This window comes from Anabrus simplex, chromosome 4, assembly GCF_040414725.1.
Source record: "Anabrus simplex isolate iqAnaSimp1 chromosome 4, ASM4041472v1, whole genome shotgun sequence".
Lineage (NCBI taxonomy): Eukaryota > Metazoa > Arthropoda > Insecta > Orthoptera > Tettigoniidae > Anabrus > Anabrus simplex.
In genome coordinates this window covers 307,634,634-307,652,997 of record NC_090268.1, presented here as the reverse complement: position 1 = coordinate 307,652,997, position 18,364 = coordinate 307,634,634, and the positions used below count along the sequence as shown (strand labels likewise).

The following is an 18,364-nucleotide window of genomic DNA, read 5'->3' as shown; positions in this document are numbered from 1 at the left end:
GGCGTTGTGGACGAAGACATTAATATGAAAAACTGTTACGTAGTGTTCGAAAGACGGACAAATTTTCTGGAATTCTTAGCTTGTCAAGTAATGGAATCAAGCAATCGTATAATACTTTGGGTTTCTCTGAAATTTCATTCAGATTTAGGTTAGCGTTATAATACTGGTCTACACACTTCTGTAATGTCAAGCCTCGGTCCCTTAGCTATTGTTTCCATGATCTCAAGATCGTGATCTATGTCTGTGAATTTATGTTTGTATTCATGGACGTGTTGGCCTATGGCTGAAAATATATTATATTTCACAGCGTTGAGGTGTTCTTGATATCTGACATTAAAGCTATGTCCAGTTTGCCCTATAAATCCACTTCCACAGTCTTTGCATTCGAACCTGTATACGCCTGATTTAGAGTATGGTTTGACCTTATTGACAGCTGATGTATTATGCAAAATTTCTGTACTTCTGTTATCTGTTTTGAACACAATCCTAATATTACGTTTCTTGAAAATGTTCGTAACTCTATAAACCTCTTTATTGAACGTGAAGGTCGCGATTTTTTTTTTTTTTCTTTTCTTTTTTTTTTTTCCTGGTTTATCTTGTCAGGGTTGTGGGAGGGCAATATTTAAATTTACTTATTATCCGCTCTATAAAATTCCCTTTAAAACCGTTAGCCTTAGCCATAGATCGAATAATGTTCAGTTCCTTGTCCAAGTCTTGGACATTGGTACGCTAAATGCGCGATTGATCTTTAGCTCCAGATAATTAATGGATTTTTCTATTTCAGATTCCAAAGTAAATTTTATATCGGTATCGATTGTACTGAGATTATTCAGAGTGGTAGAGGCGTCGGATATGCGTTCATCCAGAATAACAAAAGCATCGTCTACGTACCTGGACCAAAATAGAACATTCTTAAATTTGTCATTATTAATTATTTGCGTATCTTCTAAAAAAATCTAGATAAATCTCTGCCAAGATTCCCGAGGCCGGTGACCCCATTGCAAGGCAATCCTGTTTATAAATGATCTGATCAAATGTGAAGTAGTTGTTGTTGACCAGCAATTTTAAAATCACCATAAAGTCTTTGATTTCAAAATTGCTTAGGTGACTATATTTCTTCAAATTCTTGGCAATGATAGGAAGCAATTTAGAAGTTTTAATGTTTGGAAACGTATTTACTATATCAAAAGAATGTATTGTGTGGTGATCTTGTAATCAAAATTTACTTAGAGCTTTAATCAATTCTACGGGATTCTTTATGGATTTATTTGCAGTGAATCTATAATGTTGTTTTAGGAATTTTTGGATATACTGTGCCAGTTTATAAAAGGGGCTAGGTCTGTAATTTATAACTGACCTGATGGGGACACCGGCCTTGTGGATTTTTGGCAGGGCTTTAGCGGTTGGTAGGCCGGGGTTCATGCTAATTAATTTTTGCTTCTCAAATTCGTTAAAGAGGAAAGACGATTTCTTCAGTGTTAGTTTCAATTGCTTCTGCAACGACTGAGTCGGGTCTTCCGTAATAATAGAAAATGAGTCATCATTAAAGTTTTTTGTTTTTTTGATATAATGTGCTTTGTGCACGATAACCGTTATGTTGCCCTTATCAGCTTTAGTGACAATAAGCTCTTCGTTTTTTATTTTCTTTTTAAGTTCTAATATTTGTTTTCTATCCTTGAAGGAACCTTTAGGGACAACAAAATTATTATTATTATTATTATTATTATTATTATTATTAACCATTTTGCTAAGCTGTTTTTTTACTTCTGTTCTGACTTCATCTTGCAAACGCGATTTCTGCTTCTATGATAAGATTTTTAGTTACTTTGGCTTGATTAAAATTTGGCCAATTATGTTTAGGACCTTTCTCAAGAATGCATCTTTCCTCTTTGTTCAAGTTGTCCTTGGAAAGATTAATGACTGGAACATGAAACTGTTTCAATGGATCTCTGTTATGTGTCGAGTTGGTTCTTTGGATCGGGGAAGAGAATTGGGTTCTACCTGTTATTGCATTCTTCCTTAGCATTTCTAGTTTTTTCTCCAATGTTGATTGTTTATTTGCAAGTATGTTAGATAGTTTAAATTGAACTTTATTTTGGAACAGATTCCGTTGTGCAGTAGATAGTGATACTGTAGCATTGAGGTGAGCCTCATATTATTGCTGATTCAAAAAGGTTTTCTTTTTGTGAAGAAATTTTAGTTCGTTATTTAGCCAGAGTTGTTTAGACTTCCAGGTTTTACATTGATGTGGCGCCCCTGGGTCCCTTTTTAGAACCCTTTTTAAGAAATTTGGAGTCAAATCATATGCTATACATTGCCTAATAAATTTAATATCTTTACCAAGTTTTCTCACTTTTATTCTTAAATTCATATACCGATGAGCTATAGTGCATGCCTGGTGGGCTTCATCATTAAACGTGAGGAACTTCATCTTATTTGCCTGTATTGAACTGAGATCACAATTGAAATAAAAATCTTTAAGGTTCCACCTTGTTCAATACAAATACACTGTTGTTAGATGGTTTTTAAAACATATATTTTATTGCAGAACTACTTTCTGCCCTCATTCAGGCACCATTATCAGCTGCATAATAAGTTGAGAAACTTGGAGATATAACAATATAAAACAACATATTGGTATAATTAACTCCTTAATGTCTATCTAATGGTAAGTTTAAAACTCTAATTTACAAACAAGATAACCCTTTGAGTCAAAAATGTAAAATCTCATCTCTGAGTGATGAGTTGTCTTCAGTATTCTGTGTTGGCGATTATTCTATACACTTGTAAAAATCAAGTTCAACTACATTCTTAAAATCGTGAAATTCGAGCTGAATAACGTCCTAAAATGTTAAAATGTTCATTTCACAGATGCATTAGTAGCCATTTATTTGATTAAAAAACTCGTGTTCATTAAATTGCTAGACTGCGTCGTCTTCTGACGTTTACTGATATGTGGAAACTTAGTTCTTATGTTGTATATCTAATGGTTGGAACTGTGATTATTTGCCCTGATGTTAAGCGGGCATAGCCTCTCAGTTCAATACACCCCTGTAATGATGAAAGCCCAATGTTAATAGAAGGCGAGATAAATATTAAAAACTTGATTGAATCAAAATATTCATGAAGTCGACTCACCTCAATGGCTATGTACTTTGCGCGGCGACTGCAGTACAATGAGAGTGTCTGCTCGTGTCGTGTGCAATGTGATGAAGCGCTAAGGAAGGGAAAGTAGGGACCAGCAGAACATCTACAACGTAATGGCCACATAAATTCTATCTTTCTTGCTGTCTCCACAAATTTATCTGAGGGGAAGGTCCAAACCTTTAACTATGTAACAACTTTTCTAAAATGTAAATCTTCTTTCGGCTATTGTAATATTTCATAAAATCTTTAACTGTAAATCGGGGATAGAACTCCCCTTCATCTTGGTGTGAGGTGACTTCGATTTAGTAACTGTTTTTGTAATGTATTAAAGTTATTTCCATGCGAGCCACCTCAGTAGTTTGGGACTAGCCCCAGTTTTAACGACCGAGGGCCCGGTAGGTTTTAAATTTTCATTATCGGGGAGCGCAGTGTACGCTTCCGTTCAGTTTGTGCTCGGGCTGTTTATCTAACCTGTTCTTTTTTTACAAAGGTCCTGTAGGTTGGGTACTAGATATCCCTGCGTAAAACTATTTCATTTTGTAAGTTGTGCTGTGAGAAGCTAGAGATTGTAAAATTTTGATGTTGCCTTGAGTAGGCTGGAAGAAGCTGAGAGCCTGTTAGCTCTTTTCAAAGTTTTGTAACAGTGTAGGGTGCCTCTGGAAGGCTAGACATTGTCATTTAGAGAGCAAGTGCTCTTGATATTAGGGGATTTCTGCCCTTGACTAAATTATTCCTCATTTTAAATTGTAAACTTGAGCTGTTGCTCAGAAACTAGAGGACTTGAAGCCCAAAATTGTTAAAGGTCTAAATCTTGGATTTTTCCAAGTCTCGTTTCAAGATTGGCATTGTACCTGATTTTTCATTGTGATTTCACCTAGTGGACATTGGTTAAGTTTGTTTTTTTAATATTGAAAGAAATATAACCTTTGTTAAAATTTTAATTCAATTCTTGATGATGTAGTTAGACCCATTCAAATCCGCACCTTCTTTCATCTCTCTGCGTTCCACAGATACCCCAGAACAATAACGATTGTTTTACTCGCCAACATAGCTAACAAATAATAAAATAATGCGGTAATAATAATATTGATTTTTTTTTTATCCCCACTTTTAACGATTTTCGGAGGCGCCAAACAAAACATACTAGGATATACGTTAATTTAATAAATGGAAGACAGTGAACGTACACAATTAAACATGATAATAAAACACATTACCGCCACACCTGTAGATATCCATAAATGCGGTAAACTTTCCTGTCATTTATTTTTTATCTTCGCGACGTGGAACTTCTGGTACTATGCTGGCACTTGATAGCATACCTAACCTAAACAGTGTGATTTCTCTTATCTCATTTACAGCTGTTTATGTAAATCCTGATGTGATAAATGTAGAGAACAAGCATGAAATACTGTTTACTTAAAAATAAGGGTCTGGCTTTCAACAGGCGCAGTTATCAAAAGAATGCTTCCAGTCACTATGTACAGTATTGCATTCGGAAGTATTACTGTAACATACGTTAGTTATCAGCTGGTGGTTTGGCACGCTTTCTACAGCACGTCTTTATTCGGAATGAGTGTCTTCTGCTACACATACACCAACTGAGAATATCAGAGACCGTCTCCAGAAAACATTGGGGAACAGATTTACGCATTTTAGACTCTATAGTTGGAAATGAAACTATTTTTAAAAGGTTCAAAAAGACGGGACCTCGAATGCTTTAGATTGCGGTGCATGGCTGACGAGATGGCGGTGAAGATGATGTCACTTGGAATGATGACACACCAGTAGCAGGGAAGTTGGCGGTGCAAGACGATAATTCAAATGAAAGCAGTGATCCGGGTTACTCAGGTTTACTGTGTGATAGGGCTACTGCTCAACTGCCAGAGACAAATGACTGGCCATTAAGTTATTTCATAACAATATTGCAAAATATGATGATACGATACCCTTATCCCTTTTCTCTACGCGGTTGAGTATGAAGTGAGACAAATCTTTTTTGTGAGTTTTTTAAATACCCTATTCCCGACGTCAACCTCATCAGAGAAATTAATGAGATGAAAAGAATGGCATGATATGAGTAACTAAAACTGACTATATTTACTTCATATGTAGGCCTAAAACTCGTGTTCCAAATGTATTGTCTTTATACGTTTGGAAATACCAACAAGAATATCCAGTATAACTCAAATACATTTGTAAGTTTATTAACCCGCGAGTGGTCACTAGCTGAATTGTAACACAAATGGTCGCACGCGAGACTTTCTCTCACATTAAACTTCATTTAAAATAAATATATATTCCACAATTTTGCGAGGTGTAAGAATGAAATGAATTACTGAAATAAGACGCAAAGTCTGCGTTATAAGTTTTAGATTTTAATATAGAACTTTCTGACAATCGCAATACAAATGCAGGAATAAAGTACAGTATGTCTTTTCTCTAACATTTGAGCTGGCTGGAGTTTGTAACAGCGCTTATTACCCAGCATTTTCCGCGTCTCATAATTTTTGAAGACTCATTTATCAGTAACTGCAAAAAGAGAACGTTTCGCGCGCGACTTAAGTCAAATACTAATGCCTACAACAGGAGAAAGTTTCCCTCTCGACTTCAGCATACACAAACGCGATGAGAGAACCTCTCACACAGGCCGCATGAACTCATATGAATCTTTGTTCCGACTAGAGGCGGGGATGCTTATCCTTCAAATGTGAATCTCCTCAGTCATGACAGTTATAAACTCAGCTAGAAGAGAGAACAGTCACCTCCCTTGCATCACTGAGAAGTAAACTCACAATACAAAATAATGTGAGTGAAAGTCTCGTATAGCGACCACTCGCAGGTTAAATATAAGTGTAGAATCAAAACCTGTAGTGTAGAATGTTTACATGTACAATTTATAGCTCTTTATAGCCTAGAAGTCATGTGTTCACTGAACAGAATTTGAGTTGGTCGCATATTGGATCCCACTTTAATTTTTTGGCTGTAAAAGTGGGGAAAAGGGGGTCTAACATGCGAGTGAATACGGATTTTCATGGGCTGGATTTTTGTGCTACATAGATCATGGAAGACTACTGGCAAAGAGGAGTGCAATTGGACTAGAAAAAAGAGTGACTGAATGGGTGGCTATATTTCTAGAAAATAGAACTCAGAGAATTAGAGTAGGCGAAGCTTTATCTGACCCTGTAATAATTAAGAGGGGAATTCCTCAAGGCAGTATTGTCGGACCTTTATGTTTTCTTACATCTATATATAAATGATATGTGTAAAGAAGTGGAATCAGAGATAAGGCTGTTTGTAGATGATGTTATTCTGTACAGAGTAATAAATAAGCTACAAGATTGTGAGCGGCTGCAGGGTGACCTCGATAGTGTTGTGAGATGGACGGTGGACAATGGTATGATGATAAACGGGGTTAAAAGTCAGGTTGTGAGTTTCACAAATACGAAAAGTCCTCTCAGTTTTAATTACTGTGTTGATGGGGTGAAAGTTCCTTTTGAGGATCATTGTAAGTACCTAGGTGTTAATATAAGAAAAGATCTTCATTGGGGTAATCACGTAAATATGATTGTTAATAAAGGGTACAGATCTCTGCACATGGTTATGAGGGTATTTAGGGGTTGTAGTAAGGATGTAAAGGAGAGGGCATATAAATCTCTGGTAAGACCCCACCTAGAGTATGGTTCCAGTGTATGGGACCCTCACCAGGATTCCTTGATTCAGGAACTGGAAGAAATCCAAAGAAAAGCAGCTCGATTTGTTCTGGGTGATTTCTGACAAAAGAGTAGCATTACAAAAATGTTGCAAAGTTTGGGCTGCGAAGATTTGGCAGAAAGGAGACGAGCTGCTCGATTAAATGGTATGTATCAAATTATTATAATTAAAGAACCACCTTTCCAATACACAAAATCCTTATATTTAGGATGAAACCATTTAATCACAAATTGGACATGTTTCACTCAACTTTGTGAGCATCATCAGCAATAGTTAAATCATTGGTGGGTCAGGGCCCTGATCCTGGTGTATATCACAAAAGAATGTCTAATATACATTGATAAAAATATATAAATTTAACACTTTAAAATAATCAATAAGATTGATTATGTATTAAAACAAAAAAAAATTTTTCATTAAAATTGTTTAAAATGTAAACGTAATGGATGACTTAGAAGTTAAAAATAGTATATGGTAATTAGATGTTCTTAAAAATCGTTGTCTAATATATCTATGCTCGATTGCATTAAACTGTTTGATGAATTCAGTTTTTCATATCAGGGTGAGTTCTTATTATAAACTATATTGCTGTTTTTTAAAATAAAGATGATGAGAAACGCTAAAATCGCACACGATGGTTGAAAAACGAAGTTCACTGGTGATAAAATGTCGTCTAGATCGGCGTAAATTAGCCTTTATGGGACTCCTTGCGTTGTAATTTCAGCCGTTATTTTGTGCAGTAATGTGTTGAAATTGTTCTTCTAACGGAGAATTATTGATCTATTATATGGAATTGATCGGATGTATCCTGAAAAAGAAAAGGGGGGGGGGGGAATATGAGTGTCGTCTATTGGAAAAATTATTTTTAAAAAAGTAGCACTTTAAGGAGATGATAACGGAAAGCACTTACCCGTGTGTGAACTGGTCCCGTGGTTGTTTACTTAGGTTTGATGGTAACTGGCTTACTGCTGCGTGTGTTATACGAATGCGGTCGTGGAAACGGGGAAGGGAGGCGGGGCATTGCGCGAGTTATCAGCCAATGGGGAGGATGCAATGGTAAGAAGCGTTGTGGGTGTGGCTACTGTTGCTGCTGTTGTTACTGGAGTATTAAAAGCATGTTTATAATGGAAAATCTTCAGGAAATTATTAGCATTAATTCCGAATTTAGCAATTAATTTGGGGATTTGCTCAATTATGGGGCTGTTAATATCCGATACCTTATTTAAATTACTATCCTTATTAAAGTATTGGTCCTATGAAATATAAACATTTTCATACACGGTCATTAGACTGCTTTTATTTACGTATTTGAGTATTTGCATATCTTGATCGATAGTACTGAAGTTATGTCCTGTGTCTCTCATATGAATACTCATAGCAGAATGCTTTCTGTGTTTCAGGGCATTATAATGTTCTAAATATCTTATTCAAAAACTGCGGCCAGTTTGCCCTATATAAGAAAAATTGCACTGTGTGCATTTAAGCCTATATATTCCCAAGTTTGAGTATTTGTCGTAAATTGTATTGACGGAATTAGAATTGAAAAAGATATTACGGTTGGTGTTATAGGTTCGGTATGCGATGTTAATATTATGTTTATTTAATGGTTGAGTGACATTATGAATAGCTGGGTTGGTGAAAGTAAAAGTAGCGAAATTTGTTCTTTTGGTTTTTTCGGGAACTAGTGTAGTTGAATTCTTTAGTTTAATTTTACCTATGATTCTGGTGATCATTTAAGGTTTAAAACCATTCGTCATTGCTAGTTCTTTGATGCAACGTATTTCTTTATCTCGATTAGCTTTAGAAAACATTATAAACATGCTTTTAATCCTCCCGTAACAACAGCAGCAACAGTAGCCACACCCACAACGCTTCCTACCATTGCATCCTCCCCATTGGCTGATAACTCGCGCAATGCCCCGCCTACCTTCCCCTCACCGCTACCTTCCCCGTTTCCACGACCGCATTCGTATAACACACGCAGCAGTGAGCCAGTTACCATCAAACCTAAGTAAACAACCAAGGGACCAGTTCACACATGGGTAAGTGCTTTCTGTTATCATCTCCTTAAAGTGCTACTTTTTTAAAAATAATTTTTCCAATAGACGACACTCATATTCCCCCCCCCCCCCCCCCTTTTATTTTTCAGGATACATCCGATCAATTCCATATAATAAATCAGTAATTCTCCGTTAGAAGAACAATTTCAACACATTACTGCACAAAATAACGGCTGAAATTACAACGCAAGGAGTCCCATAAAGGCTAATTTACACCGATCTAGACGACATTTTATCACCAGTGAACTTCGTTTTTCAACCATCGTGTGCGATTTTAGCGTTTTTCATCATCTTTATTTTTTTAAAACAGCAATATAGTTTATGATAAGAACTCGCCCTGATATGAAAAACTGAATTTATCAAACAGTTTAATGCAATCGAGCGTAGATATATTGGACAACGATTTTTAAGAACATCTAATTACCATATACTATTTTTAACTTCTAAACCATCCATTACGTTTACATTTTAAACAATTTTAATGAAAAAAAATTTTTGTTTTAATAGACATAAATTATCTTATTGATTATTTTAAAGTGTTAAATTTATATATTTTTATCGATGTATATTAGACATTCTTTTGTGATATACACCAGGATCAGGGCCCTGACCCACCAATGATTTATGTTAACTATTGCTGATGATGCTCACAAAGTTCAGTGAAACATGTCCAATTTGTGATTAAATGGTTTCATCCTAAATGTAAGGATTTTGTATATTGGAAAGGTGGTTCTTTAATTATAATAATTTGATACTCTGAACTCCAATACGGTTGAAAAGAAAAATGAGATTTATAAATTTAAATGGTATGTTCCGAGCTGTCAGAGAAGAGATGGCGTGGGAGGACATCAGTAGACGAATAAGTTTGAGTGGTGTCTTTAAAAGTAGGAAAGATCACAATATGAAGATAAAGTTGGACTTCAAGAGGACAAATTGGGGCAAATATTTGTTTATAGGAAGGGGAGTTAGGGATTGGAATAACCAAGGGAAATGTTCAATAATTTTCCAATTTCTTTGCGATCATTTAAGAAAAGGCTAGGGAAACATCAGTAGGGAATCTGCCACGTGGGCGACTGCCCTAAATGCAGATCAGTAGTGATGGATTGATCCATGTATAAAAATGGTGCAACTTAAAACCTTAATTTAATTAATGAACGTACTTTTTTGTGGCTCATTATGTTTTTTAACTGTATTAATGCCACTTATTTATTACTAAAGTAGCAGGGGCCTGTTCCATGAACAAACTTTTCAACTTTGCACTTTTCTCTTTTCAATTCTTGCAAAGTGCAAAGTCTTTCTGTTCCACCATGAACTAGGTTGTACTTTTCAATTTCTTCGCGAAGTGAAAAGTCTTTGCGAATGAGTGATCCGATCGAGTTTATTCCATGAGCAAACTGTATAGGCCTAATACTCTATGATTTGAACGCTTTACTTTTCGCGGCGAACTTGGCGGTATAATTGTCGTCCCGTTTAAGTTTTTATCATGGGAAAGAAATGTTATTACAAGAAGCTGGCTGTGCTGGAAGTTGTCAAGGAGAAACATGACATCCTTTTTTGACAACTTTAAAGATAACCTCTCAAATGACACACATCAATGTTAACCAGAGTATCGTCAACACATCCACACACAGAAGGAAATTCGCCCTTCATTAGAAATCCCGTCGCTATATTAAGTGGATTATCAAGCCAACGTACTCTTAGGAAATATTACATTTACTATAACATCTACGACTTTGGTAACAGTTCAGCAAGTAATTGATTTTGATGTCCCATGCATTGCTGCTACACCGTGCAGCACCATTTACTGACCAATGTAAGCACATAAGAATTTGTTCTTTTTTGGAAAGGAATTGACTTCTTTTTGTTGCATGTTTCAATAAATGTTCGATCATTTGAAGAATATCATCAATTTGTGTTGGGGTAATACGAAATCACTCGCGAAATTACGTCGAAGTGAGGTTATGAAAATTAATCCTGTCTTTGTATGTTCTCTTATTGGATTCTTCATCACTGTCCTCACTTGATGCTAACAAAAACTCACGTCGTAACGTGTTCATATCACTAAACCAAATTCTACGCCGAGAAACTAGTGTGCATACTTGTTAATTAACATATGAAAAGGGAATCATCTCTTTGCAAGATTTATGAAAACTTTTCAATTCATTTCTTTGCACTTTGCATTTCTGTACCAATGGAGGAACATAACAGGCTTGAAAAGTGAAAAGATTCCTAACTTTTCACTTTGCAAGCTAAATCTGAAAAGTGATGGTGGAACAAAATCTGAACTGAAAAGTTGCAAAGTTTGTTCATGGAATAGGCCCCAGGTCAACTACAAACCACATCACAACACACCACTCCACAGGCCATAAGGTTCTATTGCATGAAATCTCGATTTTATAACTCTTAGAATATCAGCCTTGGTCCGATTTAACTATATTTCACTATGCTAAAACCAACAGGCACATAAGATTCAACAACATTCTGTTATTCATCTACAAAAACTAAGAACTTTGTAACAACATTTACATATAATGATGAGAAACGCACAAGAACTTTTCCACAAAAGAAAATCGCAGTGAGAAGACATAACTCTTAAAAGAAACTTTTCACACAAATACCCTTATATTTTAATTGTTTTATAACATTTTTATGTACTGTTGATGATCCAAAGGATCAAAACATGTCTATGCTTTAAACTATCCATATGTTAATTTTAGAGTTAACAACATTGTGCATTGAATAAGGTGGGAAAAAACCTATATTTTAATTACTAAAACAAAGCCGAGCTTTCCGCCAAATTACATTGGCCTTCATCAGGGCATGGAAGATCTGTTTGACAGTGGTCATAGAAATTCTTGAAAGAACGTGGAAGTCATGACCACACTGTCCATGCTCCCCCCTCCAGCTGGACTCCGCGTCATCCTGCTGTGCTGTGGTGGTGGTGGTGGTTGGGAGTGAAGTTACGGCCGATACACTGCCCTCTGCCGACAGTTTCTGGAGTGGGTCGCGCTGTGCCATGGTGGTGAAGGCGGCTTCAAGTTATAAGATACATGGAGACCTGTAGTCCATAAAAATACATGCAAGACACTACCCTGGCACAATGGAACACGCTCCAGAAACTGTCGACAGAGGGTGTTGAATCAGTAACTTCACACCCAGCCACCAAAGCACAGCGCGATAACTGAGTTCAGTTAGTGGGAGGGCCGTGGATAGTGTAGTAGTGACTTCCACGTTCTTTGAAGAATTTCTATGATCAGTCAGAAGCAAACCTTCCATGTCCTGATGAAGGCCAGTGTAATTGGTGGAAAGCTCGACTTTGTTTTAATAATAAATAAGTGACTTTAATCCAGTTAATCATATTTATTTATTTATTTATTTATTTATTTATTTATTTATTTATTTATTTATTTATTTATTTATTTATTTATTTATTTTACCTTAAATCCTACTTTGCTGGCCACGTGGTGTAGGGGTAGTATACCTGCCTCTTACCCAGAGGCCCTGGGTTTGATTTCCAGCCAAGTCAGAAATTTCTACCTGGGTTTGAGCACTGGTTCGAGGTCTACTCGGCCTACATGAGGAGCTATGTGATGATGAGATGGCCTCCCCAGTCTAGATAGTAAAGAATAACACCCGAATGGATTCGTCGTGCAAGCGCACGACACCTTAGAATATGATCACAAAGTTTATACAAGGAGTAATTTTAATACCACCTATTCAATACAAATTTATTCCACTATAGTGTGGTTAAATACACATGGAAATTATCAGAAATCTGAAGTACATGTTTCGCCCACTATTTATTGGGCATCCATCAGCTTCAATCAATCTTTAAACACATATGGTCTAAGGAATCATAATAACTTACGTAAAAAAATATTGATGAATATTTACAAGTGTTAATACTGTGTATGCAAAATGTTTACAGTAAAAAAAAAAAATTGGTATTAAAACAAACCTTTGAAAAAATGATGTGTTTATCTAAAAGTAATAGTCATATATTGTTTTTTTAAAAGTAGTCCATGTCTGACACTGAAATGGATCTTCTTGATGAGAAGCTTAAGCAATATATATTACATTAGGAAAACAGAATATAAAAAATAGGGCGTCAACAGGATAAGAACAAGACGGTTAAAAGATGCAGTAAAAGTTCATATTTGAGGCCAATATTTAATATAAGGATGGAAAGAAGTAGTTGAATTGAAGGCAATGTAGTTTATGACGTCTTGAAAAGTTGGAATAAAATAGTTGTATGTCGTGAAGTGCTGAAAAACATCGAAGAATTTGCCGTAAAACTCTGCTAAAATATCGAATAAAAGAAGGTAGGCTGGACGACAAATTCGTGTAACAGAAAATGCCTCTTGTAGACGTGGATGTCCGTAGTAAACAATGTTGTCAATTTATTCTCAAGATGTAATGTATGTCCGAAGGTATCTGCAGCGTTAGTCTGTATGTGTTTTAAGATTGATTGAAGCTGATGATGCCCAATAAATAGTGGGTGAAACATGTACTTCAGATTTCTGATAATTTCCATGTGTATTTAACCACACTATAGTGGAATAAATTTGTATTGAATAGGTGGTATTAAACTTACTCCTTGTATAAACTTTGTGATCAACTATTTTTCAATACGGAATAATGACGAGACTAATGGTTTGTAACCTTAGAATCTGCCGCCCTGAGCAGCAGTCACTTGGTAGCCCATGGCCCTTCGGGGCTATTCTGCCAGAAGGTTTGATTTGGTTTTCATTTTAAAACCTTTAAGAAATTCAAAAATTGATTATTAGATAACATAACCATATCAATTTTAGCCTGGTGGAAAGCTGGTTTATGATTTTATGAACTTCCAGACTCCTAAATCATGTCATAGCTGTAGCGTTTAAAACTCATTGTAGTGTGGGTTGTTAATTTTTTTCAGTAATGTAATGCAGAAATCTTTTTCTGGAGGGATGGGGCATGAGATGCAAGTTGCATCATCACTGGCTTCCTACTGAGGCCGCCGTAGTTCATATCCTAGCAAAATTCAAGATCCCGTGGCATTAATCATGATAGTAATAGTCATGTAAAATTTCTAGCTTTTTTTTTTTTTTGTAATGTTATCATAAGCTTTAACTAAATTAATGACTATAACCCCTTATTTTCATAATATTTTGATGTTATATCTTGTGTATTTTGTTTCCTTCTCCTGTACAATAAGAAAATTATTCTTTTTCAGGTGCTTCGGAAAGCACGGGAAATGGAATCGATGCCATGAATCCCTCTAGTAAAGAAGAATTCGATGAATTACAAGAAGCATTAACAAAGAAACTCAATTTATATAACAAGTCATCACATTTTCCAACTTTTGCGGAAGAGTTAATCAGGAATATTTGTGTTAATTGTAAGTATTCTGTTGAGTAACAGTATAAATTTATAATTCAGTTCTTAGAATATAGTAGACACACTACCATATCTTAAACACTACAATTTTATTTGTAAATGCTTATTTAAGATACAATGTAGTACAATAGATTCCCGCAAACTCAACCTTACGTGAACTGAGAGGGTGATGAAAATCATTTTTCGTCCGTATTGAAAGTTTCATAAACCGTATATAGGATAATATCTTTTGTTTATTTCCACCTATTCAATACATTACAAGAAGTTGGCATTTACTTTAAAACATCATTCAGATGAGACATGTTCGCCTCTCATCTGAATAATGTTTTAAAGTAAATGCCAACTTCTTGTAATGTATTGAATAGGTGGAAATAAACAAAAGATATTATCCTATATACGGTTTATTAACTGAAAGGGTGTCGAGTTACCGATATGTTGAGTTTTACGGAATAAAGGGGTAAGCTATTCACATCTCTCAGTATTTTACTGCATATTACTCTAATGAAAGTTCCAGCACAGTACAGAACACAAAAAAGTACAGTACATCATATCCTAAAATAATTGTTAAAAATTATAAAGAAACTTAAGAAAACTGAAGAGATGAAAAAATGCCGTTATACTTGACTATATCTTGCATTTCATCTTTGTGCAGCTTTGTCACATAGGCAATGGAGAAACAAAATGCCCCTACCAGATGCACCTTGCTCCTTCATGTGATTGATGGAACATTTTCTTTAGCTGCCTGTAGTCCTTCCCTGTGAAACCTTTTTAACTTCCCCATTGCCTTCCATCTCTTTATCTTCTGTTTCATCATAATTTTTTTCTTCATTCTCTTTCACTAGTGCATCTATTTAACTATCTAAAAGTTTGAATTTTTTCATCCTGCCCCATACAGTCTACATCTTCACCCCACCAGCAACATATTCGCAGCCTGGAATTTTCTTCAATAAGTCCACTATTTTCTGTTTCATCTGTGCTTCCTTGAAACTCGTTTCCTGAATGCTCCAGCAACTTTCCCCAGAAACAAACAAAGCTTATAATCTCTTGTTTTATTCCAAGATTCAGATATCCACCCCACAATGTCCAACATATCTGTTTTCTTTAGTTTGTCCATGTCACACCCTTCCTTCATGGCCAAAACAAGAGAAGAAAGAAGTTTACATCTGTATCTCTGCCCTGGTCCATTGGTTGACACAATGAAATCATATTAGGAGGGAGAAACATGGCTCTTACATCTTCGTTTCATAACTTTTCAACATGAGAATGGGACAAGACAGTGAGAAGTGCTTTCCTTAGCAGGTTTTTCGATTTTACAAACTTTTCTACCAAGGGAACAAACTCCTTACAAAACCAGTCCTTAAAAATCGCTCCATTCATCTTTGCATTTGACTGATTCATGTACCAGATAGACAGATCATAGGTGTCAGTCTCATTAGTGGACTTTTTGCATTTTTAAACGCCCGAGAATTTTTCGATTTGCCTGTGAACATTAGTTTGACTTTATGGTGGCCTGTTGCATTGCTGCATGCTAAGATTGAAACTCTCTCTCCTAACTTCTGTTTTAGCCTGGGACTGATTTTTAAAAACATTTTCCCTGTGTTTTCAAAGGCAGCATTCAAAAATTCAGACTGGATTCATCACAGTTGTAAATTTGATCCATAGAGAGACCCTCCTTTCCTTTCCAATTAATGTATAGAAATTATCCTTGAATTCGTCAACATTTTCCAAGTCAGCAGATAGTATTCTGCCACAAATGTTTCTGATGCCATAGCGCTTTTGCTTGCAAAGTTCCTGAAATGGCTGTTCCTATTTCTCTTTGCTGCCTAAACTACAAACAAAATGCTTCACTTGCTTTCTTGAATTTGCCACCTTTCATACTTTTCCCTTCATTTAAACTATCAATACAGGCTGTTTTCACACACCAAGACTCAATTTTGGACCTTTCTTTTTCCACTCTATCATACATTAAAGGCTGCCTTTAGCGGAACCTTTATGAATCGGAAAATTTTCCCAGTCCCCTGAATTATGTTTTAATATTCATGTATGTTTACCTGTATTTAGCGGAACCTGTCTGACGTGGAAATGTAAGGAAATTTTGATATTATAATGGGGAAATATGTTAAAATTTCCTTCCTGACCCTTTCCTGTACATGTGTATCCCGAATGGGTCTAAGATAGCCAAGATAGCATTCAGCAAGGAAATGTCTGTGCGCTTGATGCTGTAATTTGCATCACAGAAGTAGTAAAAGGAGTGTCGCCAAATACGGTACATCAGTGCTTGTCTCGCACCTTGACGAAGGAACCATAATAAACGAAAATACTGATGTGCTACAACAAACTCTTGAACAGTGTAACTATGGTGATGTCAGTGCAAATTACGTAGCCATTGATCTAGATGTTGAGAGAGACTGCGTTAGAAAACATCAAGAACTCCAACATATAAATCAAACCTTAATCGAGGAGCGTCATTTCCAAGAAAAGGAAACAAAAACTGATGGCGGACGAAGATGGTTTCTGTTATGTGAAGTCCTACCAATGTGCCCTATCAGCCATAAAGAACATTCAGTCTTTTTCACTAGTGAAAAATGACACAAAATTGTTCAACATTATTTGCCATGCCCCCAACATAATTCGTCAGAAGAGCGGGCACAAGCCTAATTCTGATGACATCGCACAAATTTGTGAATAGTTTCATCTGTACGACCCACGCAATGAAAACATTCATCAAAGTCATGCGGTACATCTGTGTTTCGTATGTCCATCTCTAGTGTAGGCCTACTCCAGCTCTGCTGGCGACGCACAAATAGGTGAATAGTTTAGTGTCCAGCCCGCGCATTGCAAGCACTCACCGTTCATGTATGTGTGACTGTGTTTTGTAGGTACAGTAAAACCTCGTTAATTTGAAGTCGTTGGGACTCAAAAATCGGACTTCGAATCATGTGATTTCGAATTAACCGCCAATTCGCAATTCAGAAGTGCCAACCCTTGCCGCATTACAAAATATTCTGCATGCAGTTAACCTTGATTCACAGTTAAAACATTTCAAATGCCATTTAAAAAAAACTATTTCCAAAATGTATCCAAGAAGGTGCATTTACAGTATTCAAATAATGAACTTGGGTAACTCGCTGACAAACATAACCTCACGCAACGAAAGAAAAAAAAAAAGCACGATTCAAAGATGAGGAGAAATCTATGCTGGCTCCCATATACTAGTACTTTATTCATTGAATTACTGTACTGTGTGCATTTTGGATGCCTTGTACTTATGCACTTAAAACATCCTGGCTAATCAAACTTTCCTATGACTCTATCCTTGTACGATTTCCTGCCATGGCACTTCTCTCGTACTTCAGATATGTAAACACTTGCTACGTCACAAAGTGTTCTAAGACCCATTAATGCATGCAATCACCTCGATTCATAGTTTAAACCTTTCAAATGCCATGGAGAAAACTATTTTCGAAATGTATCCAACAAGATGCATTTACAATGTTCAAATAATTCACTGATAAACATAACCGCATGCAACGAAAGAAAAAGAAATCACACAATTCAATGACGAGGATAAATTATGCTGCTTCCATTGTGGAAATACATAATTTTTTGGATTACTGTACTGTTTGCATTTTTAAATGCATTGTACTTCCACGGAAAGTGCCCTACGCCCTTAAAACATTGTGGCTTATCGAACTTACATACGACGAGGGGAGAAAGTTTCTCGTTTCCGTGTGCATTGCAACTTTGCACCACATTATAATGACCCCCGCCCTTGTACGATTTCCCTGCTGGCACTTTCTCCTTTAAAACCACAAGACCGTTTGGGCTCGTCATTAAAAGAAAGCAATGCAGTTCATCGGCAATGACAATATTGTCTTAATCTATAAGCTTCATTTCCGTATTGATTGTAGCTACAACATATGAATGATACTGAAGCCTCCACCTTATCAATACATTTATTTATATACTATTAATCACAGTAATCACAGTACCGGTTTCGACCCCTCTAGGGTCATCCTCAGCTGTCATATACCAATATAGTTATTAAAACATCACAATGGAAG

The 18,364-nt window shown here is 36.1% G+C and overlaps 1 protein-coding gene across 1 annotated transcript in view; it reads left to right on the top strand.

The window, feature by feature from the left end:
• The window catches only part of eIF3j (eukaryotic translation initiation factor 3 subunit j), a 100,559-nt gene that overhangs the window by 34,601 nt on the left and 47,594 nt on the right, over window positions 1-18,364 (top strand). The window contains exon 5 of the mRNA XM_067146490.2: window positions 14,137-14,301. Within this exon, the coding sequence (XP_067002591.1) occupies window positions 14,137-14,301 (165 nt within the window). The remainder of the gene's footprint in view (window positions 1-14,136; window positions 14,302-18,364) is intronic.